General features: G+C 48.4%; 1 protein-coding gene across 1 annotated transcript; it reads left to right on the plus strand.

The window, feature by feature from the left end:
* Nucleotides 1-1,410: 1,410 nt before the first annotated feature.
* On the plus strand, nt 1,411-24,142 carry NR2E1 (nuclear receptor subfamily 2 group E member 1). The gene is made up of 9 exons (XM_002817218.5): nt 1,411-2,180; nt 6,857-7,002; nt 10,224-10,311; nt 11,890-12,125; nt 13,483-13,629; nt 15,706-15,802; nt 16,190-16,339; nt 16,928-17,033; nt 22,653-24,142. The coding sequence occupies exons 1-9, from the start codon at nt 2,156-2,158 to the stop codon at nt 22,813-22,815; spliced, it is 1,158 nt and encodes a 385-aa protein (XP_002817264.1). The 5' UTR covers nt 1,411-2,155; the 3' UTR covers nt 22,816-24,142.
* Nucleotides 24,143-24,625: the final 483 nt, after the last annotated feature.

A 24,625-nucleotide genomic window follows, 5' to 3' on the forward strand; every position in this document is an offset into this window, starting at 1 on the left:
CCCAGTCTCGTCCCAATTCGAAAAACCCAGGAGGAGGGAATAACCTGAGAGATAAAGATCCCCCATCTTGCTCTTTCCCCGGGACCCCAGCCTTGGTAGCGGCGCTCCACTAGGGAGGACACAGGCTCTGGTGTGTGTGATGTGCGCGACCCCCAGCTCGAGGCCGAGCCAAGGCTGGGCAGAAAGTTGCAATCACGTGCTGTCGGAGCCCACTGGAGCGCACAGCCCGCTCACCCTGGGACGCCCGGGCGGAGGACCTGCTGCGCCCTCCCAGGGCTCGGGGGACTCCAGCATTCACTTGCACGCACAGGCAAACTCTGATTGAAAGCCCAGGATGACACCCAGTCTGGAGAAAGAGGGACCGGGGGCTGGGCTGGCTGAATTGCAGAGCGCCGGCCACAACTCCCCTCCCTGCGAACGTCGGGAGGAGGGCGGGAGGTGTAACCTCTGACCTCTGGCCGGGCCCACGCCCTGAGGAGGGACTGGCAAGCTCTTGTTCGACAAGTTCAAGCTGCCGAGAGAGCTTAAATAGAATTAATCTCTTAGAGATCGGGGATCATCGCTCCCTCGGCATGCGCTCTCCCAGCGCCGCGCACAGAGCAAGGCGCGAGAGAGCTCAGGAATCGCGGGAAGGCAAGCGGAATGGGGAGGGGGTAGGGGATGAGGGCCGCTCTTCACTATCCCTCCGCCCGGAGAGCGGGATCCCGCAACGCCCGCCGAGGACGAGCCGCGGGAGGGAACGCTCTGCCCTCCAGCCGCCCTGGTGCAGATAATGGAGGCGACAAGAGATTCGCTCAGCGTCGGATGGGCCAGCTCTGCTTGGGGAAGCTGGCGGCATCCTCCCCTCGGCTGGTGCCCAAACGCACCGCGCGAAGGCCGAAGGAATGCGGAACCTCCAGAAGACCCCATCCTCAGCCGTGACTTTCCGTAGATATGTGCAAAATGAGTAAATTACTCACCTCGGGCCAGATCCAAGTTTTACCCAACAGAAGGGGCACCGGACCAAGAATGAACCAACTCACATGGCCATGTCCGGCGCGCACAATCACACGCCAGCACACAGCCACCCAGTTTCTTCCGCGAATCTATCTGGCACTCTGGGAGAGGGGGAAAAGCGTTTTGAGAAAGCCCCGTCACCCCTCCCCTTCCTTCTTGCCGTGAAATATACGAATTCATTTTTATTACGAGCCGCACCGTCCTCACCATCACGCACTCACAGAGCCACACTCCCATATTCACACTTTCCAACTCGTAAGCTCCGACAGCGACTGCATTTTCTTTGGGAGCCGCTTGGAGGTTCATTAATATCATTAGCATTTAACCCCCTCCCTCTTCCCATCCCCTCCCCGCACATGGCTGACGTCAGACCCCGCCAGGAGTTGGGGGAAAAGCTAAGTGGGCCAGGGACGCCCTATTCCCCTCCCCGCGGCTGCCTGTCAGAGCGCTTCTGGAGATATTACAGAGGACCCAGCCCGCAGCGACAGGCACAAAGTCACGGGGTAATGAACTTCGGGGACCCTTCGCCGCTGCGTGCGCGGCTCTCCCCGGAAACCCGGACCTGGCCGCCTCTTCCCTCGGAAGATTTCCCAGCAATCTAGTTTTCCCACTCTGCGCTCGGGTTCCGGCAGCGCGGAGCCCGTCTGCCTCTGAGACTGCGGTTGTGTTTTCCTTCTTTCCTTGGGAGACCAGCGGTCGGCAGAGATTGCCCACACTCTGCATGCCTATGTAGAAGGAGAGATTGAAGACTGAGTGACAGGAATGGGGAAAAAGAGGGATTTCGCTCCGTAGGAAGGCCATTTTCGTGTCTCCATCTCTGTCTTTCAACATCCCTCTCTTGCTGTTCTTCCTTCTTCTTCAGTCTTCCTGTCCATCTCTCCATCTGTCTGTCCATGTGTGTGTCCATATCAAGCAGCATTCCCAGCAGCTGCGGTTTTGCAAGAGCCGGGAAGAAACTTAAGGATGCTTAAATTTCCACTGTGGAACGAATTCTGAGCGCCCAGGGAGCAGCGCAGCGCGCGAGACACCCACCTGTCCCGCCCAGGAGCCTTGCAGGCTGGAGGGCGGCTGGAGAGCGGCGGCGCCCGGCGGCGAGGCGGGCGCTGCCGGCCGGGACTCGGGCAGCGCCCACCAACCGCTCCGCCCCGGGACAGCCAACATGAGCAAGCCAGCCGGATCAACAAGTGGGTACCTCTCGGGCCGCCGTGGGGCCTAGGCGCGCAGCCTGGGGCGGGCGAGCGGGGAGGCTGGGGAGGTCCTGCCTGGAGCGCTGCGACTCTGAGCCCCTGAGAGGGACTCCAGCGGGCGTGTGCCTTCGGCCCAGCCCTGTAGACCATGAGGTGGAGCATTTCGTGGTGAGGGGAGAGCTGCTTCGTTGCCTCTGGATTGCTTGATCCCCCCGTCTGGTGCGGTGAGAAGGTTACGACCCGCGCAGCCCACCAGTCGGATGAGTTGTCTCCGTTTAGCCGCCAGGTGCTGGGTGGGGGGGCCATGGGGGCGGGAACTGGGCCGCAGCTCCAGGCGGTAGCACAATAACACACTCGCTCAAAACTCCGAGCTCCAGCGCGCAAAAGCAACTCTGTGCAAAGCGGATTTTGAATGGAATGCTTTGCACCCCGTTTCTAACTATTTCAAATAATCCTGCAAACTGGGAAGCAGAAACAATTTAAAAGTCACATTTTCCTTAATCCTAAATCCGCGTAGGTCATAACTGGGGAATTTAAAGTATGGCGAACCACTCTAGCAAAGAGAGGACCAAATCCCTAATCCCAAGGACTTTTCGAGCCGGAGCCCAGCAGAGGCAGGAGTGCGAGGCCTGCTTCCTCCGTGCGCTTCTCTCCTTCCTCGAACTTCCTTAGCTGCCGGCTCTCCGAACGCCAGGCCGCAGCTGACCTCTCACCACCCCGAGACTCAGGAGCGCAGGGCTAAGTGTGTGTGCGAGGGCATTTGCTTGCACCCTGCTTGCGGAACCCAAGAATGTGCAGGCCCGAGCCAGCGTTGAGCAGGCGCGACCACGGTGCTCAGATCTCCCGGGGGCATTTCAGTTCCCGCCATCCCGTGGCCCACGGCTGCGGGCTCCAGGGTCTGAGGCTGGGGACGACCGTTGCCGCCGCAGTCACCATATCCCGAAGTTGCCTTGCTGCCCGTGTTGTTTTCGCAGATAGCATTTTTGGCGCTCTATGCGTTCCTTCCCGCCCCCTCCCCCTTTCACTCGCCCTCATTGTCCTGAGTCTTTGAAAGTTGGGAGAATCGGAGATACTTCTGAGGACTGGTAATGAAGTCTCACTTAAGTGGGATGCAATTCCCGCCCTCCTACCCCACTCCAGGAAGGAGGTTGTGTTTTCATTTTGTTTTGCTTTGGGTGCTGACCTTTTAAAAATTAAAGTAAAATGAACGTGAACAAAAAGAAAAGGAGAAATATTTCAAGCTGGGGCAGAGGGAGCAGAGAAGGAGCCCTCACCGCGGCCGGAATGCAGAGCGGACCCTGGCGCAGGACTGGGTTTCCCTTTAGGCTCGGGCCTACCCTGGCCCTCGCTGTTGGAATCTCCAGGAGGCAAAGCTCGATTTTTGTTGCCCGCATTCCCGGGCGTGAGTGTCCTTCCCAGGAGGCGCAGGAGGCCGTTTCTGTTGCATTCTGAGCCTCCATTGCAAAAACTGAAGCCCGTGGGTCTCGGCAGGCCTCCTAGTTCGCTCGCCCCGGGACAGGCCCTCGCCTACACCCCTGGAAGTAAGGAGCCCCGGGCTCTTTCGTCCTTTTCGGGGTGTGGAGCCCCTGGGGCCCTTGAAAGGTGAGGCCTCAGAGGCGAGGGAGGGGTGAGCGGGGAGCTCTGCCCGCCTGCGGCTGCGCCCCCGCTGTGGACTAGGAGGCAGGCCAACCCTCCGGACTTTGGGGGAAAAACCACAGCGGGCTCCTTGCGGAAACTTTGGTCGTTCTAACTTCCCAAGAGCCTGAGTGAGGCCTTGGAAGCCTCCAGCCCCGGCTCAGGTCGGGACGCGGCTGCTGAGCTTTCTCAGGCCCGCAGGACAGCGGCCCCCGCCTGTGGCGCCGCTGCATCTAGGCCCTTTCCAGACCAGTGGCGGCAGCCAACCCGAGACCTGCGTCCCTCGGGCCCGGGGCAGCGAGGAGGTCGGCGCGCAGCGGGCCGGGTCAGGACTGGGTCGAGCAGCCAGAGCTGCAGCCCCCCGCCTTGCCCGGCTTCTCGCGGCTGGAGAGCAGAGCGATGTCACCCGGAGCCCCGCCTGGGTGGTAACGAGACCCTGGCCAGTCACCCCTGCAGCCCAGACTAACTTCTTTCAACAGCCTCTGATGGTAATTACAGTAATCGAAGCTGCCATATATCTTTAGGCAATTATGACACACAAAAAGCCCCGAGGGGACCCCCTGGCGAGGGAAGTTAAGAACGGTTTTCCAGCTTCAGGAAACTCCGGCTCGCCTCACGTCGGAGCTCGCTCGGCTTGCTAAATGAGAGGAGCTTTGCAACGGGGTCAACCAGCTTGTCTCGTGACCCCAAGTCACCCTAACGTGGCTGGGTGGCGGAGTCTGAGGCACAGACCCGCTATGCCCCGGAATTTTCGCGTCCCTCCCTCCTGGGCCCCGCCCCAGCCCGGTTGCCTGTTTCTAATCTGCCCCGGGAGCCGCGGCTCGGAGGTCTGCTCAGAGGCAGGACTCGCACTGGTGGTGGCCTAGGGGGCAACAGTCCGGAAGCTCGGGCGGGGGAGTCCGAGGAGGGGCCCCCACCCTGCACTGGTCTTCCCTCCACCTTCATCGGGTTCTCCAGAGATGCTGTCATGGGCCTCCTGTCCGGATGGGAAGTGGGGGAAAAGAGACCCCACCACTGCTCCTCCCACTCACTCATCTTGGCATCTTCAACAGTGCCACGGGGAAGAGGACAGCTGGGGTGACAGTACTGCTGGGCCCCAAACGTGGACCCTGGAGCGGTCAGAGGGCGCGTGTTAAGCAGAGGATGGTTGTAAGATATGGAAACCAAGTTTACTGCTTCCAGAGTGAGTGCCGTGCAGCGCAGCTCCAGACCCGGTTCCTGAGAGACCAGGAACTCCCTTGGGCGCAGTGACAGGCCCGAAGGAGTGGAGGACAAGACCCGCTGTGCCCTCGCCTGGCCCTCTCCAGCCCCTCCCTCCCACAGCACAATCTCCCCTCCCGCCCTGTGGGAGGGGGGCGCCGAGCCGGTGGCCGCCGCGCCGCGCGCCTCCCCTGCCCGCCTTTGTCGCCGTCCGAATTCCCATGCTACTCTTTTTGACGGGTCACTGGTGGCTCTATAGGCAGGTGCTGCCGCGGGGTTGTAATTATCCGGCCGAGCCTGGTCGTTACCGAACACCCCCCCACCCCCAAGCACGGTCCCCCGCGCTCTCCCTCCCCCACCCCCTCCACCTGAGACGAGTCTGGGACCCACGGTGCAAGCTCGCACGGACGCCTCGGGTTTCAGGAGGAAGTTTACACCTCCGGTGCCTCGAGGCCCTCCCCGCGCCACGCCCTCACCTCCCCTGCTCCCCTCGCCCAGACGTTTCACTGCCGCCCCTCCCCACCTCAGTCTCATCGTAGTCCCCAACCCAAGCGCTTTCGGCAGCAGTTGTCGAATTTCAGGGAGGCCTGAGGCCGCTGGGGCCCAAACTGGAGGCCTTCGGATAGGTAGAAGAAGAGAAAAGCAAGTGGATTTAATAAGTCAATTGTTATCAACTATTGTTATTTTTAAAATTAAAGTGTTAATTAAGTTAACAGTTTAATACTCCCTTTGTTTTGCGGGAGGAAGCATTTCTAAGTCCCTATAAACCGCTTCAGGCACTTGTTGGACTCTTGAACCTTAGAGAAAAAGAATCCCTCCCTTTCTAAACGGCCAGATATTACCCTCTCCCTGACACTCCTCCAGGGTCGGTGGCCACCCCAAGCTTGAAGGGATTCCAAGGAAAGTTCTCTTGAGGTGGGGTCCATGGGGGGTGGGGGGGATACAGCCTAGATAAATCAGTCAGATTCTTAATAAAAAAAAAAAGAAATCAGGCTCAAAGAGCACTGGAAAAACCGGGAGGAAGAGACCCACACAGGACCAAGTGCGTGGAGGCCAGTCTTCTAGGGAGAAAGGGCTTAGGAAATGGAGGGAGAAGGACGCCTGTCCCAAGCTAACCCGACAGGGAACCGACAACTTGCGTCGCTCCCCTCTCTCTTGCCTAGTCCCGAACCACTTTGCGGAGAAAATAATTTTTTCCTAAAAGAAATAATTTCTCTAAAGCGACTCACCAAGCATTTTTTAAATAGGTAAAGCGAAAGTTGGCCAATTACCACTACCCTTATTATCATTAATAATCCAAGTATTAGCATTACAATAATAATCCTAATAATAACACCGCCCGGCGGAGCTCAGAGAAAACTCGATTGCCTTCCAGCTGCCATCCCTGGTTCCAGCCGTGTTTGTTTTTCTTCTTTTCCCTTTTACATTTCAAGTTTGTCTCCTCGAGCGCTCACTAACAACTTTCTCTGTTAAATGCAAAAGCGAAGGAGGGAGGCGGCCAAAGTTTCCGCGGAGCAGAAAGGCAGTGGAGGGCCGCACTGCCGCCCGGGCCTGCTGTCATCTTTTATTCCAAAATGGGTCTCGGCGATTAGAGGAGACCCAAATACATGTAGCGGTGCATGAATAATGCTCATTGTAGGAAACTGACACTTGCTCAAGGAAAAAAAGTTTGGCTATAAAATCACTTCATTATTTGCTTTTACCGCAGCTTCGGTGCTAATCCCTTCAGAGGTCAGATTGCTTAGCATCTCTCTCTCCCTCTCCCCTTTTCTCCCTCTTCTCCGCCCTCCTTTCCCTCTCGCCCCTTCCCCCCTTCCCCGTCTTTCCTGCGATTTCAGGCCGCATTTTAGATATCCCCTGCAAAGTGTGTGGCGACCGCAGCTCGGGGAAGCACTACGGGGTCTACGCCTGCGACGGCTGCTCAGGTTTTTTCAAACGGAGCATCCGAAGGAATAGGACCTATGTCTGCAAATCTGGAAACCAGGTACCTTAGCCAAGGCTGCACTGCTCGGCTCCGCTCTGCTGCCTCCTCACTCTTTTGTTTGTGCCAAGGCCTCCTCTGAGTTTCCACGCAGTTGAGCAGAGACCCGGCCCTGACCTCTCCCTTCCTCTCCCCTCCTTCTTGCCTCAACTGTTGGAGGCCCTTTGGCGGGGGAAAGGCGGGAAGAGGTAAGGGAAGATATGAGTTTACAGGAGGAAGTCTGAAGTCCTAGAGCCTCCCTACACTTTTTTAAAATTATTATTATTCTGATAGATTTTGACACTGGGTAAGGCCCACACCCAGTGGCTCTAAAGCCGGCCCAAGGGACCTAAAGAATTTAGCATCTAAACCACAAGTAGCAAGCAGGAGAAAGAGCTTTGTTACTGTGCCTGCCTACCCCACACTCACTCCTAGCAGCATCAAGCTCAGTCCCCTGATCACTTGCCTGGGATGCAGAAGTAAGTGACACACAGACATCTGAGTCAAGGTCACCACCACCTTTAGCCGAGACCACCAAGTGAGTGCTAGCCACTTGGAAGAGAGGCAGTGCTTTCTGAAGGGTTGTGCCTTTTCAACTCCAGAGAAGCAGGGCTGCTCTGGAAGTGGGCAGTGGGAATTCAGCACCCATGTGACCTTAGCTATGCCTTGTCAGAAAAGGGCAGGGTGAGGAAGAAGAGAAGATTCAAAAGGAAGGTGCAACTGGGACCCTCCTCAAGCTTCCATATCCCTGTCCTCTTTCTCTGCTTAGAATTTGGGCCCAGTCGGTTGTTTTGGTCTTGAGTAGGCAGAACTGTCTCAAAGAGACAGAGGAATCTGGCATGGGCTGAGTATGAGCCAAAGCTTCTAGAAAGAGTGAGCAGAACCTCTTGACTCAGTTTCCAGCTCAGTAATAGGCTGATTTTAACTAAGGAGATCAACCTTCTGGTCCCACACTTTGCCCTCTGCTTATCAGCGACTCAGACCCTCAGTACAGAGGTCTCTATTTCACTCTTGGAAAGATCCCTGAGGATGCATTAGTCAGGAGTCATCCTTTGGTAACAAAATAGTAAAACACTTTTCACTAATTAATAAATATAGGGTACATGTATACACATGCATATATTGTCTGCTGCTAGTGAATTGTTCTGACGTCTTTTTCTGAAGTCATGTCTGCTCATATCGTTTTCTAATAGTTTTGGATTAACCACAAAAACAGAAGATATTTGCGTTGAGATAAATTTTGCTCTCTAGCCCTGTTATCTGTTTAATTGGATACTGTATCAGTTTCTAGCTTCACCATATGGACACATCACATTTTACACGCATAGGACTGTATCCCAATAACTCCACAGGATTGTGCGATTACTGGGGGTTGTCAGATTTGAACCAACTTCTACTTAGATTGTCTTTTGCTTTTATGCAGCGAACAGAATTAGAAAATCAAGATCTCTGATGTTGTGCTTGATCTTTTAAAAGGGGATGGCTATCAATTCAAGCATATTGATATCAGTCCAAGTGCTTGTAAAGGACTGATAATAGACTCATCAGGCCTGGTGTTCTTCTTGCAAGGAGAGTAAATGATCAGAGCTGAGGCGTTTTTCCTTCTCTCTGGCGCTAGATATTTATATACATTTGATCTGATTTGAAGACACAGTTAAGAATTTATGAAGGTTTCCATTTTGCATTTGCATGCTTATAAGCATACTGGAAAGATACCATCTGAGGATAGATATATGATTACATTTAATAATAAGTTTTAAAAAACCTATTTACAATGAACTATTACATTGGCCAGCAAAGATGCCCTAAATAATTCCCTTTGGACCCCAAAATTATTTCCTTTCTCTCTTATTCTAGGATTAAATTATATTCCAATTTATTATTAACAGTAATGAGTACATTTAGAAATGGATATGAACATCTGTCCCACCTTTATTTTAAATAATCATATTTTAAATTGGAGAAGTGTGAACTCATAAAACTGCATTCTAATGTGTAATTTTCCCCTAAAGGGTTTCAGGGGGAGGAAAAACATACTTACTCCAACTCCAGAGTATATGAATTTTTGAGATTATGAAGAAAATAAAAATACATTTATTATCTTTCTTCTCACTACAAATGTAACAGTAGCAACTTCTATAAATATAGGAGAGCACACAATGTCTTAAATATTTTCTGTGTATAAAACTCATGCACATGACTCTTTACGTATCCCTCAGTAATGTGTCCCCTCAGTAATGACATCTAATACTGAATAAATTCCAAAGGAAACTTTATCTGTAGATTTCCTCTTTCAATGGCTAATGTTTTTTCAGAAAATTGCATTAGGTAAAACATCTATTTTCTCATGCATCTCAGATAAATATTTCTAAAGAAGTGACTACCTTTATTCAGTTACCATGTTAACAGTCTCAGCCCATATTATCATTTAGTCTGACAGTCCGTCACATTACCTTCCTGGTCCTGTTTACATGGTGAGCATTTCTATATTTTGCTCAAGCCTTGAGCTCTTCCTTTTTCACCCTCACCTTCTCTAGGCCTTGCCCTCCTAACCTGTCACCTTCCAGGAAGGGCTGTGTTTCTATGCACCTGGGCCGAGGCTAGTCTTTAAGGCAACTCTCAACTTGCTGATAATAAGGTTGGCTTCATACAAAAGCAAAAGTGAGGTAATAGGAGAGTGAAGAATAAATGGGAGAGATTTATCTGATAGATAAACGGGCTCTCCCAGAAAGTGGCAGAAAGAGGTAGACTCAAGTACTGAAAGCAGAAAGAATCGTTGGTGGGAGGGCGGTATGGCGTGAATCCTGACCCAAAAACCAGCTGTTAACGGAACTCAGAGGCCTCCTTCTCTGGGGCCAAGTCGCTGTCTTCGGTCCTGAAGTCTCCTCCCCGTTTCACCACTCCGCGACTGGCGGAGGTTCCCCTAGCGAGAGCCCCGAAGGCCTGCGGGGTCTGCCAAACCCGGCTCTCTAACCTTCACCTGCTTGGAGAAGGACGTTTCCCCCTTATCCGCTTTCTTGGGGTCCGGGACTGGCCCTCTTGAAGTAGCCTGGGACGTCTCAGCCCCTTCTCGATCTGGCGCTGCTCATGCCCAAGGCCCTCGCGTTTTGCAGGCCCAGGCTCGGGGCTCCAGGGCCTGCGGCCAGGCAAAGTCGCGCCTCCACGCCGTTTTCCCGCCCAGGTGCGGGCTCCGGGTCTTCAGCCTAAAGGCCCAGGGGACCGCTGACCCCCGCACTCTGTTCCAGGGAGGCTGCCCGGTGGACAAGACGCACAGAAACCAGTGCAGGGCGTGTCGGCTGAAGAAGTGTTTGGAAGTCAACATGAACAAAGACGGTAATCAGTGCATCCCTTTATTCCAATGTTGATTGAGTAGTAAGTAAATTATATGTACAGAAAATACATGGCACTCCTATGCATGTAAATCAACCCCGGAGCGCTTCTTTCCAGATGCTGGGAATTGGCCTCGGGCTTTCAGTAGTATCCTTCCCGTCTTTCAGCAGGAGCCGCTGGCGACCCTTAGAATTCCCCAGGGCAAGACCCATGCCCACATCAGGAACTTGCGCCCCACAATCATCTCCACACAGGCAGCGCTTGGCGGGACCCCATTCTCCAGGGCACCGGCGTGCATTTTCTGCCTCCGGTCCTAATTCCTCTTTGCAGCCCTTCATGGCCACCCTTAAGCCTGCTAGCCTCCACCAGGATCTTAAAGTCTGGATAGTCTCACGGGGAGGAGATCATACAGGCTTGAAGATCGCAGTGTGTTGAAAAAGGGAGGGCAGAGACGCGAAAAGGCAGAATTTCCAGCCCCTGTTTGCAAATTCTCCAAGATGCCAAAATCAGTACGGCCATTGGGTCGATGTGAGTCCAGGGCCTTCTCTCTGTTCTACAGAAAAGAGGGACGGGGGCTGGAGAGGCAGGGTGACGCCCGTGGGTGCCTCGGACACCCAGCTCTCCCAAGGCTCTTAAGCGCGCAACAGCAAGAACCAGGACGTCAGAGTGCTTCCTGGGCCTGGAGCACGGTCCGAGCTGCGTCCCCCGCTGCAGCCTGTCGAGGGCGCCCCAGGCCCAGGCAGGGGGCGAGGGTAATGGGCTGGAGGACACTGTGGGGCCTGGGAACAGGGTGCGAGTGGGTTTTGCTGTGAGGCGGCCCGGGCCGGGTGGCAGCTCCAGGAGGAGAGAGCCCCTTCCTCTGCGGCGCAGGAAGCCGGAGGGAGCGTCCAACCTGTTGAACTTGTGTATTGACAAGTTGTCAAGCTCGGCGGGCGGAAGATTGCCCTGAATTAATTTGTTTGTTTAAACTGTTGGTGGTAATTGTCACATCTCCCCTGCCTTTCTCCAGCATACTCGGAGACGGGTTCTCCCTCGTTCCATTCCCTAGCAATCCCGGGGCTCGGGTCCTTTCCTCCTGCGGCCCTCGAAGGCCAAAAGCTATTTCTGTGGGGGCGGGGCCTGGGCGTAGGGAGGTTTGGTCTTGGACGGAGCTGGAAACGTCTGTGCAGAGACGAGGTGTCTGGCGTGCGCGACGCCCCCTCTTTTTTGGATGGGGGCGAGGATACCTGGCTACTCCAGCCCAGAGGGTCTCTGGTTTCCCTGCGAACCCCCTTCCCTGGTGGGGAGGAGCCCTGGACCGAAGGAGAACACACCTAGTCTTGCTTGAGGCTCTGCCATTATCGTGGCACTTTGAGCACGGGCCCCTCTTCTAAGCCTCAGCTTCCGAATCTATTCAGTGTAGTGGTTAGACGATCTCAGAATCCCTTCCTCCCTCAGATTCCCTCTCCCTTCTTCTTTTCACCTCTTGGGCGATTTTGCCTGCCCAGACTTGACATTGGGGCGGGGCTGAGGGGAGCGCCGCAGCGGCTGTGTCACGACGTCTCTAATCGCCGGCATGCGTTTCTCTGTTTGCCTCTGCAGCCGTGCAGCACGAGCGGGGGCCTCGGACGTCCACCATCCGCAAGCAAGTGGCCCTCTACTTCCGTGGACACAAGGAGGAGAACGGGGCGGCCGCGCACTTTCCCTCGGCTGCGCTCCCTGCGCCCGCCTTCTTCACCGCGGTCACGCAGCTGGAGCCGCACGGCCTGGAGCTGGCCGCGGTGTCCACCACTCCTGAGCGGCAGACCCTCGTGAGCCTGGCTCAGCCCACGCCCAAGGTCAGCGGCCTTGCTAGGCCCAAAGAGACTCGTGCCAGCGAATGGAGGAGAGGGACGCACCCAGTTCTTCTGAGCTGTGATTGGAGTCAGGCAAACTGGGGAGAGAACTCCAGGGTGCTTGGCTGGTCTCTGCATGGAGCTCCAGCCCGCCTGCTCTCCCTTGTTCAGCCAGGGGTGCTCAAACTTGAGTGTACAGTAGAGTCAACCTCCGAGTGGCTACCAGTGTGCACTCCCGATCTTATCCCCCCAGAAATTCCGTTTCAGCAAGTTTGGGGTGGAGTCCAGGAACCCGCACCTTTAGGAAACACCCACTGGTAATGGGTGATGAGTGGAGACCTCCTCTAAATCCAGAGGGCAGCCTCAGGTGTTCCTAAAGGCTAGAAGAACCAACGTTCATTTTTAGAGGAGAAGAATTGGCTACAGCTGGAGGAAGGGCTCCAGAATTCCAAATCTTGGCATGTATGATCTTGGGCAAAGCCATGAGTTTCTAATGCAAGAGCGAAATGTGGAGATCACACTGTTAGAACAGTATGAGGAATCTGAGTTCATTTCCCATGCTCCCCTCACCTACTTCTGAGGCAGGCGGATTTACAGCAGGGTTGATTCCATAGGAGCAGGGCCACAGCCTGAACCACCTGGAAAGGCTGCCACCTAAGGCCTACCCTCCAGGCCTCCAGCTGATACCTACTAACACCCCTACTCCAGGCCGATGAGGGCCTAGGATCTCCCTCAGAGGAGGGCCAGCTGCAGCCCCACACTGCAGGGAAGCCAGACACCTGGGCACATGCACACGCACAATATTTAATATTGCTTTCTTACCCTTGATGTGTATAATAAGCTCAGGAAAGTAGTGTTATGAATATGTTGTCAGTTATGAATGGGAATGCTCTGTGAATGATTAAGATGTCTAATTGAAATATTTCCATAATATACTAATCCTTTCTAAAAATACTCGTATGCATATTTGTGTTTGGGATGCCTATTAATTTATACTTTTTCACATCTATTTTTATTTACACAAATGCAAGCAGCTCTTGTCTAAATTGGGAGCCAGGCTTGGCACTTGGCTCAGCCCAAAGAAAATTTGCTGCAGGGGATAGAAAAGCCAGAGGACCCTTTGGAAGGGAGAGGCTCCCAAAGAGTGGAAATAGACCTCCCCCAACCAGTATTACTTTTCAAACTCTATAGATAGAGATGTTCGATTTTTTTACCCACCAATGTCAACTGCATGTTTAAGCAAAACATCCGAATTCTTTTTTATCCCCTTCCTTGCTTTAATTAGAAATTAAAAGTTTGGTTCTTCTTGCAAAGCTGTGGTTTCCTCACTTCCAGGTGTCTTTCTTTCTCCCCCACCCAGTACCCCCATGAAGTGAATGGGACCCCAATGTATCTCTATGAAGTGGCCACGGAGTCGGTGTGTGAATCTGCTGCCAGACTTCTCTTCATGAGCATCAAGTGGGCTAAGAGTGTGCCAGCCTTCTCCACGCTGTCTTTGCAGGACCAGGTATGACCACACTGAGGCCTTGGGAGAAAGAGAGCTGGGAAAGAAGCAGTAGCACTCAGCCTTATAAAACTCCCTCCATCCCTGGGTAAACCACCCAAGGCAGGCATCCATTCTTAATAGCAATGAGGAAACTACTTGTTTTTACTTGCTTCTTCCCATGGGTTCAAAATATCTACCTATATGATCCTTAGTAAGAAACGTAATTACATTATTTCAGAAAAGCTGGGTCCAGTCTACGAAAAACACACATACAAGAACATTACCTCTTTTTGTTTGATTGAAACAGCAAATATAATCTCAAATTTTAAAATTGTAATGATTTTCTAAAACTATTGATGAAACAATGTTTTACTAAGAACATTGGAACTGAGAGAAGTAGAAGATGGTAAGAGTATGCCCTCATGAGATTTTTCAGAACTGATGTTATTATTTTATATTCCCAGCTTTACGTTCTCCATTGCGATGCTCCCAGTTTTGGTCACTAATTGATCAGCATGTAAGACCAAGGGGCACAGTGCACACCTCCTGTAGGCTAGGATCTTCCTTGATTCTTCATGTACTTTTAGACATTTTGTAAACAAATAGGCATTTTGCATAATTCCGTGGTTGTAAATGACATTCAGAGGAAGAAAAAGTGTGTGCAGCAAAACATTGTATTGTACTGAGACCCAGAAATTTTGTTGTTAGGAATATCAGAAATGCTAACATTTTTCTAACCTTAAAGGAAAGAAAGAAAATAAAGTGTTCCCAACCATTGGCTGTTACCAGTGCATTCACAGGAATTAATGACAAATTTTCCAAAAGGCTAATAAGTAGTTCTAAAAGCAAAGGATTTATTTCTTCAATTCATTTCATACCTAATTAAAGCATAATAGTGCCCCTTTATATGAAGTATGTTTCCTACGGAAAGATCGGGCAATGTGCTAAAAGTATTTCATTTTCTAGCATGAGATGTTCTTTTTTCATGGCCTGCCCTTTCAAATATGGCCAGAATTAGATATTGTTTACCTTGCATTTTACAATTATTTCCTGTACTTGATGCAATAAAACTAAAAATAAAACATTAAAAAAATTAAACTCTTTGGTCTAATTGTGATTTTGGTTACAAGCCTTCATGATTCAGCTCTTAGCTCCCAAAAGAAATCCTTTTACATAAATCATTTAGAGTAGACTGGCTTTTGAGTTTTGAGATTTTTTAAGGTAGTTAGGTCCTATCTTTGACCAGGTTTACTGGTTAGCTTTAACCATTTGCTGTTTGTGTGTGCGTGAGTGTATGTGTGTGTAGATTGGCTATTTTTTTTTTTTCAAAATAAGTATTTGTATACTCTCACCCAAACAAAATTTACTTACTGTCTGCCACTTAGCCCTTTGGTAGAAATCCTTCGACAACAAGCAACCTGCAGTGAAGTGGAATCTGGTGTATTAATTTGGAAAAAGAGACAGATTTTCATTTTAAATATTCAGTAGCACACTTTATTAGAATAAAATTGACAAGCACCTTGATGCTGTCCATTTATGGGTCTCAGAAAAATCAAGCAGTGAGACGAGGAAAACTCAGCAAAACCCGATTAACATAATTACACCCTGATTTCCCCCAATGCCTCTTGGGAATTAGTGATCTCTGTCTCTCTCCCAGCCCAGCCCCCTCAACCCTCCAGGAAGATGGGGACCCAGCTCTGCAAGCGTCTGAGGAATCCTCAACCCTGCTAATAGCAGCATTCTCTGTGAGGGGAATCCACCTGCTGAGCTGCTGGCATTTCATAAAGCCTCGCTCTCTAGAGGAGCTTCTAGGTGGTCAGGAATGGGTGGATACAAGGACAAGAGGGGCAAATCCTTTTCTGAGAGAAGGAAACTTTGGAGAATTGGAATGGCTGACTCTCAAATCCATGTGCATATCTATAGGCACCTTTTCAAAAGGAAAATATGGGAAAATAAGGGAAAGCTAGAATATTCAGAAAAAATTACCAAGACAGGCATTTAAAACACTTTTTAAAATAATGGAAATTTACATAGTGAAATTGTTTATAAATTTATAAATTACACACTATATTATATTATACATCTATTGTATGACAGCTGATGCTTTTGGAAGATGCTTGGAGAGAACTGTTTGTTCTAGGAATAGCACAATGGGCCATTCCGGTTGATGCTAACACTCTACTGGCTGTATCTGGTAAGAATTGCACAATTTAATGACTTTGTTGTAGAAATTACCATAAAAATACATTACTGAAAAAAGAACAACATGTAAAGAATAACAAATTCCTGCTGAACAATAGAGTATACCTGTCATTTATAAATCTATATTTAAATGCAAATAATGTTGTTTTGTTGTATTCATGACTGCTTGCATTGTTATTTAAATGCAAATTACTGTGTTTGTTATCATCCAAGAGAAGATTTTATATTAACTTTCATACAATATAGCCGGTTTACATGGAATCAGATATCTTAGAGTGACAATTGAATAGATATTGATATGCAGGATTTTGTCAAAAATCAATATTAAATCATGAAAATGCCTTCATATTAGGGTATTTATCCCATATTTTTATTCTAGGCATGAACGGTGACAACACAGATTCCCAGAAGCTGAACAAGATCATATCTGAAATACAGGCTTTACAAGAGGTGGTGGCTCGATTTAGACAACTCCGGTTAGATGCTACTGAATTTGCCTGTCTAAAATGCATCGTCACTTTCAAAGCCGGTAAGCAGACACAGACCCCTGTTTCTTCTCCTTCCCCAGTTTTGCCACCTCACTAATTCAGCCACCTCGAAGTCTGAACTGACCCTTGCAAAAAGAGGTGACGGTTTTCAAGGGAGCTGATACTCTTAATCTGGACCCATTTTTTATTGCTATGGGAACCTGCATGTTCTGCTGGGCATCCACTTCCAGAGAGGTGCATTCCCAGACCCAATTTCTTTTTTTCTTTCTTTTTTTTATTTTTAAAATTTTTTTTGAGATGGTGTCTTGCTCTTGTCACCCAGGCTGGAGTCCAATGGCGCCATCTCGGCTCACTGCAACCTCTGCCTCCAGGGTTTAAGCAATTCTCCTTCCTCAGCCTCCCAAGTAGCTGGGATTACAGACATGTGCCACCACGCCTGGCTAATTTTTGTATTTTTAGTAGAAACAGGGTTTCACCATGTTGGCCAGGTTTGTCTCGAACTGCTGACCTCAAGTGATCCGCCTGCCTCGGCCTCCCAAATTGCTGGGATTACAGGCGTGAGCACTGCGCTTGGCTCCCAGATGCAATTTCTATGCTGTCTATCACAGTTTCCTGGTCTTCATTTCCAGTTCCTACACATAGTGGTTCTGAACTGAGAAGTTTCCGGAATGCTGCCGCCATTGCAGCCCTTCAAGATGAGGCTCAGCTAACGCTCAACAGCTACATCCATAACAGGTGACCCTTGTTTGCCTTGAACATGTACTTAAGAAAATTGCCTCCATTGTGAATGCCTGAGCAGGCGGTAATAAGCCAGTTCAAACATTGTGACTAATTATCTTGTTGCCAGCCAGTTAATTTAGGGAGAATCCATGTCCTTACCTATCTCTCAGGGTGGGTGAGAGGAGCAAATCTAATTAGATGAGCAAAGTGAAAGCACTGTCAGACATATTACAGTTGTCCTGGTGGAACAAATTGATCCATCAAAATAATGGAACAACATTTGTGTGAATGGGTATGGAGGGGTCAAAAATGAAGCCTAGGCTGGGCACAGTGGCTCCCAGCACTTTGGGAGGCCGAGGCGGGTGGATCACAAGGTCAGGAGATCGAGACCATCCTGGCTAATACGGTGAAACCCCGTCTCTACTAAAAAATACAAAAAAATTAGCCGGGTGTGGTGGTGGGCACCTGTAGTCTGAGCTACTCGGGAGGCTGAGGCAGGAGAATGTCGTGAACCTGGGAGGTGGAGCTTGCAGTGAGCCAATATTGTGCCACTGCACTCCAGCCTGGGCAACAGAGCGAGACTCTGTCTCAAAAAAAAAAATGAAGCTCAAAATATAATGGTTGGTATGTGAGAGAGTGGCCACATCATCCTTGAGAAAACACAGGTGCCTTTCTTCAGATGCCAATCTCAAATAAAAGGATGAGAGAACTTTCCAGAGAGGCTATCTTTTTTTTGAGACAGGGTCTTGCTCTGTTGCCCAGGCTGGAAGGCTGAAGTGCAATGGCATATGAGCATGGCTCACCGCAGCCTTGAACTCATGGGCTCATGTGATCCTCCGACCTCAGCCTATTGAGTAGCTGAGACTACAGGTGCCTGCCGCCATACCCAGCTAATTTTTTTTTTTTTTTTTTTTTTTGAGACGGAGTTTCACTCTTTCACCCAGGCTGGAGTGTAGTGGTGCAATCTCGGCTCACTGCAACCTCCGCCTTCCAGGTTCAAGCGATTCTCCTGCCTCAGCCTCCCAAGTAGCTGGGATTACAGGCGCCTGCCACCACACCTGGCTAAATTTTGTATTTTCAGTAGAGATGGGGTTTCACCATGTTGGCCAGGCAGGTCTTGAACTCCTGACCTCGTGATCTGCCTGCCTTGACCTCCCAAAGTGCTGGGATTACAGGTGTAAGCCACCACGCCCGGCACACCCAGCTAATTTTTAAAGTTTTTGTAGAGACAAGGTCTTGCTATGTTGCCCAGGCTGGTCTTGAACTCCTGGCCTCAAGTGATCCTCCCACCTAAGTCTCCCAAAGTGCTGGGATTACAGGCCTGGGCCACTATGCCCAGCCTAAAGAAAAGCCATCTTTTCACCGATCATAACTGTTGTTTGGCCTTGGTGACTGGTATCTGTTATTTTGTGTCATAACATCTACCAGGTTACTTCTGGCCATGCAGGGCCCACAGGCAGAGGCTGTTTTCGGCTGTTTGTAGGAACTCTCAGACACTGGGGCTCCAACAAAGCTCTTGCTGTCCCAGCACTGGGCAAACCCATTAAGAAGTATAGACTGGGGGCTGAGGTGGCTCCACACCTGTAATCCCAGCACTTTGGGAGGCCAAGGCAGGCAGTTCACCTGAGCTCAAGAGTTCGAGACCAGCCTGGGCACAACATGGCAAGACCCCATCTCCATCAAAAATTAAAAAAAAAAAAAAAAAGAAGAAGTATAAATTGTATTATGCCATTTAAAAAAAAAAAAAGCCAGGCTTTTAAAGAGAAATGGAATCTTTCTAGTTTCCTGAGTTAGGACTGGTAGATTTGAAGTTAGAATAGAGTTACTGTTCTCTAGGCTGATTTGAAAGGAACCTGCGAAAGCTCAGCTCCATAATCTCAACATCAGCTGTAGACACTGTGTGGGGAATAAATATATCAAATGGGGAGAGGCTGTGGGTCAGAGAAATCCCAAGTCAACTCTGTCCATTTGGGGTGATACCACTTCTGCTAGAGTCTCCCTATTTCTATCATAAACCCTTTTTTGAATACTAAATGAATGAAACTGTTACCTGTCCATGGAATATCACTGAAACTATGTTGACAGATAGTGCACCTGAATATGTTTTTTCAAATTAAAATGCCAGGATTTGAATTTTAAATGCATATTGAATTACAGAATATATATAGTAGGCAGTTAATATTTGTTCAAAATTATTAAATGGAGCAGTACATAATCTGGGTGCTTCTACTAACTTGTAGGCCGGGCACAGTGGCTCACACCTGTAATCCCAAGCACTTTGGGAGTTCAAGGAGGGCGGATTACCTGAGGTCAGGAGTTCAACACCAGCCTGACCAACATGGTGAAACCCGTCTCTACTAAAAATAGAAAAGTTAGCTGGGCATCATGGCATGCACCTGTAGTCCCAGCTACTCGGGAGGCTGAGGCAGGAGAACCGCTTGAAGCTGGGAAGTGGAGGTTGCAGTGAGCCGAGATTGTGCCACTGCACTCCAGCCCCAGGTAACAGAGTGAGTGAGTGTCCGTCTAAAAAACAAACAAAAAAATTAAAAAGACAAAAAAAAAAAAACCAAACTAACTAACTTGTATGTCCTAACTGACCTTTGACATTTAGAGCCATTATAGTATTAAGAACTTACAGATGAGAAGGACGTGGTATCCAGTTATTGATCTAGTCAAGCCTTTGCCAAGTACTGGCCACGTGCAGGGCTGCAGGTGGGCGTTATGGGATACCAGAAGGAGCAAGACGCTGCCCCTTACCATCGCAAGAAGTGGGCAGCAGTGTCACTCCAATCCAAACTAGAGAAGAGAGGAAAGCAATGTGGGGAGTGTGAGAGATGAATCCTAGTCAGAGGGAGTGAGGGACAATCGGAAAATCTGAAAGTCTGATGGGTGGAGGAAAGAACATGTGAGTTGGTCCTTCAATGGGAGCAGGATTTCAGCAGGGGAGAAGGTGTGTCCTGAGAGTGGTGGAGGAGCTGGTAGGGGTCCTGTGGGAAGTGCCAGAGAGGTGAGTGAGGAGGGGAGCCTGGTGTGCCAGGAGCTGCTGATAGCGTGGCCCGAGAGAATTTAACCGTGGGTTAACAACAGCCTATTTTAGAGAAATGGCAAGTAAACTACATCTCCCTAACACCGCAAAAGAAGAAAATTATGTGTGAAAAAAACACATCTGCTTTGCCATGGAATTCTTATTATTTCTATTAAATATTAGAATAGTAAATATTAAATAAGTATCTTATTTCTTATTAAATAATGGAATTATGGAATTTCTTATTTCATGGAATTCTTATTTCATTCTGATATCAGCTACAGCTGTAATTTAATATTTATATCTAGGGTCATACATGTGACAAAAATGACTACGCCTTATTTCTTAGCCCTTCAAATCAGTGAACACTTTTTCCTCCAGCACTTTCCTGTCTAGAAAAATAAAACCTGAAATAGAAATGAAAAGTTAACATGCAAACTGAAACTGAGCCTAATTGTATATTACAGCTCTCTAAGCTATTTCTCTAATTATCCAGGACGTAAGGAGAAGGCTAGGAATTGACATTCCATACAAACTATATTCTATAAATGAAGATCAAATATGCAAATCCATAATAGACCTAAAACACTTAAACCTAAAAGAAAATCCAATTATTGATGCTAATGGATGAAGACAAGGGCATAGGTATTCTAAAAAATAATTTTGATTAGTCAGACTGTCTCTCTCTAACACACACACACACACACACACACACACACGCATTGTTTTTGTTTTGGATGCCCAGGCTGCATTGCAGTGGTGCAATCATGGCTCACTGCAACCTCTGCCTCCGAGGCTCAAGCAATTCTCCCACCTCTGCCTTCTGAGTATCTGGGACTACAGGTGCCCAGCGAATTTTTGTAGAGATGAGCCCTTGCTATGCTGCCCAGGCTCATCTTGAACTCCTGTGCTCAAGCGATGCTATTGCCTCAGCCTCCCAAAGTGCTGGGATTACAGGTATGAGCCACCACACCTGACCTCATACATTGCTATTGTTTCTGGTAGTACCGTATGCTACATGTAATAGACAATTAATTTTTGTTGACTGACTAACCAACCCTTTCCCAACTAGAGAATAAAATAAGTGGGAGAGTAGATGAGTGGGTAATCTATTCACAGAAAATCAGGAGTTGGTTGTCTATGGATTCCCCCAAATTCATCCTTTCTGAAGGTGATTATTTCTCACAGTGGTTTCTCACCATGGGAAATGTTCAGCATGTTGGGTGGATGCTGCAGATGGCAGAGGTTGTCGAGGCAGCCACTGCCTCTGACTCGCTGCAGAATTATCTCTACTATGCCTGGTCCTGGGAAGGGAAATAGAGCTGTTGAAGAGAAGTGGCCAAGGTGAAAGGGAGACATGGATTTGGGGATTACTTTCCAAGAAACATTAGAAATACATTCAACAAGGAGAACAAGTGATAGGATTTAAGTATTTTTTTTTAATGTAGATAAGCTTCACCATTTCCACACCACACTACTAGATGTGGTCTGGTGGCCCCTATTCGCAGGTGGTCATGAAGCTGGGCAGTGAAAGAGCCAGCTGAGGTCCTGAGAGGCCCAGAATGAACTATAAGCCTTGTATTCTGTGGAAGAGAAGGACTCTCATGTGCCCAGAGCTAAATAGACAAGCATGAAAGTTGCTCCCCTGAACTTTATTTGCAGGGTGGAGTTATCAGGCAGTTAAACACAGCCACCTGACTCCTTCGAAGGAATTTTGATATCCCTTAGTTTCTAGCACCTTGTGGCCTGGGTTGAACCCAGCTTAGTCACAGATGTGTATCTCGGAAGTTCAGTTTTTTAGGTGTTTCATTTCAGTGGAGGGAGCCCTCCTTATGTATATTGATATCTAATTCTAACTATTGGCTGAAGAAGTATCAGGGCTGCAGTGAGGAGGTGGCTTGCAGACATCTAAAGGCAGCAGAAGATTGAACTTGCACATCTGAGCACCGATATATGTTGGACATCAAGAGAGGAAATTGTTAAGCAATTTCTCACATCTTTAATTACATGCCAATTTCATTGACATGAGAGTTGGGTGGCACTGCCACCCAAAAGAACTTAGTCTTTAATTTGCAGTGTAATAAGGATGGAATTATTCCTGAGAGAGACTAAGTATAATGCCTGAATAATAATTTGGAGAATTGCTTAGAAAAAGAAGCCATTTTATTTGAGGGAAATAGCCTTGTGAAGGAGTCCTGAGAATTAGAAAACATGGGTTCTGTTGCTAGCTTTATCCTCAACGCCCTGGTCGTTTTCTATTATAGAAAGAAAAGGTTTCCATTATGGAAACCTTAAATTTATTATTTGGCTTAAAATTAGTATTATGTTTCTTAAATTTCTTTTTTTTCCCAAACAAAATGCAATCCTTTTGTTAATATAGAGAGAGTGTCCGTGTGATTTTGGCAGCATCATTTATGGTCTCCCTGCCTCAAGTAGTCTACCTGCAAAACAGGGACAACAGTGCCTGTCCAGAACTTTGCTGCAGGGATACTGTGTTATTCAAGAGACCTAGATGAGCAATGCTGGAGATGATGTGTGTTCCAGTATAAGACATTAGTTTCCATGAGTAATGGCCTCTGACCTTGTTTTCATGGCTTCTCGCATTCCAGATATCCCACTCAACCCTGTCGCTTTGGAAAACTCCTGTTGCTTTTGCCAGCTTTACGTTCTATTAGCCCATCAACTATAGAAGAAGTGTTTTTCAAAAAAACCATCGGCAATGTGCCAATTACAAGACTGCTTTCAGATATGTACAAATCCAGTGATATCTAAGCTCACAAGGTACCCACTTTTCAGGATGGGACAGTATCAGATGAACTTCAACCCATGGAGAACAAGCCTCAACTAACAAACCCTTCAGGAAGCATATACCGGGGAATGTGTAGCCTTCAGGAAAAAAATGCCAATTGACACAAAGCATTCCAGTAGCTATGACCTGCCGCCCTGACCAGGGTAGGGTGGCTGGGAAGGAGAGAGGTGCAACAGGACCGCCTGCACTGAAAACTCACTGCTGCCATGCCCTGGGAGGGGGCAAACTGGGGGTTGCCACAGGCCATGCCATTCTGCCTCTTACCTGGAAGATCAGGCTGAACGATCAAAAGCTGAAACATAAGTAGTGCTTTCTCTTCCTTTTTAGCATATAAAGTTTGGTAACCAAATATAGCTCTGTGTATAACATCGTACTGCGGCCTTCAAAACTACGTTATGTTGGAGCATTTATTTTAAAAATAATGGTAGGTTTTAAATTAAAAGTGTTATCAAAAGTTTCCCCTCTATTGTAATACATTATTAAGTGGCCTTCAGAACTGAGTTAATAAGTGAAAAGTAGCTTATGCCATGTGATTTGCTCTTTCTCTATCTTCTTTTTTCTTTTCTTTCTCTTTCTTTTGTTCTTTCTTTTTCTTTTTTAATACCATAGGCCAGGCAATCTTGTCAAAGGAATTGGTGGACAAAATGAGATTCTCACCAGGACTTCAGGTTGGATAACATGTCAAAAAGAGAAGAGCTTTACTAAAAGAACATAAGTCAAGGGAGGATGAATAAAAACAGCAAAACCAAATAAAGTGGAGATGAGTGATTGAGTGAGGTAGATTGCTGTCCCGTTAACATAGTGCTGAAACCAAAGGCAGTGGGGGTCCAAACTCGTGGTGCAGCAAGTCACACCGGACAGGAAACGAATATGGACGTAATTGCAGAAGGAACTTCAAGGAGATGAATGCTAAAAGGGTTCTTGATTGATCCATTGCTAACAGCCTGAGACTCTTCAATGCCTTTCTGAAAACTGGTTTCTAGTAAAGCCTTGAATGAACACACACACACACACACACACACACACACACACATCGTCCTACACTTTAAGCTGCTCCTTTGGTATGACTCTATACTTATGGAAATGTAGAAACAAACATTTTTAAATAGCTGCTGTACTTTTCACATTTTGATTTATTAGGTACTAGCACTGAGGAAAAAAATTCAGCACTTGGACTATCATAGGATGAGTAAAACTTTTCTTGTACAAAGTGAATTAACTGATTTGTGAAGTTAAAAGGTTGTACTCATTGTATTTACAAAGAATAAAAATATATTGAATTTAAATGAACTCTTTCTGATTTCTTACCCTCTCTCCCTGGCTGGTTCTCACCCACCAGAAACAAGGTAGGGGCAGCAGCTGGTGTTAAAACTGAAGCTCGGAACACTCCAGCACAGAGCCTGCAGAACTGAACTACAAAGGCAATTTCCTTCTTACAGTGAATACCATTTGGAAAATGATGAATAAAGAAATAAAACATAAGATTCTGTTCTCTACAGCTCTCAAATGTAATTGCATCTGTTAGAAAAATTGCTGTGTGAGGAGGAAGGAGGCCGATTAACAGAGCCTTCGTTCCTTCCTCTGTTTCTAACTCTCTTGCCAACATTTCAATCCTGACCAGTCACTTGAAATCATTTAATGATCAAAAAGATAAAGTATGTTAAAGTTCATATGGTGAGTAAGATGTGGAGGGAGCAGTAGCAAGGTCATCCAGATGTTCCCAGCAAGTCTTAAGGCACGGGTCCCACAAGCAAAGGCCAGAGATGGAAATCA

The sequence above is a fragment of the Pongo abelii genome, chromosome 5 (assembly GCF_028885655.2).
Source record: "Pongo abelii isolate AG06213 chromosome 5, NHGRI_mPonAbe1-v2.0_pri, whole genome shotgun sequence".
NCBI lineage: Eukaryota > Metazoa > Chordata > Mammalia > Primates > Hominidae > Pongo > Pongo abelii.

Excerpts from the sequence above, each read along its gene's own strand:
- NR2E1 (XM_002817218.5), top strand. The coding sequence starts at position 2,156 with ATGAGCAAGCCAGCCGGATCAACAA. Across the intron at positions 12,126-13,482 it reads TGGCTCAGCCCACGCCCAAG|TACCCCCATGAAGTGAATGG; the intron begins GTCAGCGGCCTT and ends TCCCCCACCCAG. Across the intron at positions 13,630-15,705 it reads CGCTGTCTTTGCAGGACCAG|CTGATGCTTTTGGAAGATGC; the intron begins GTATGACCACAC and ends ATTGTATGACAG.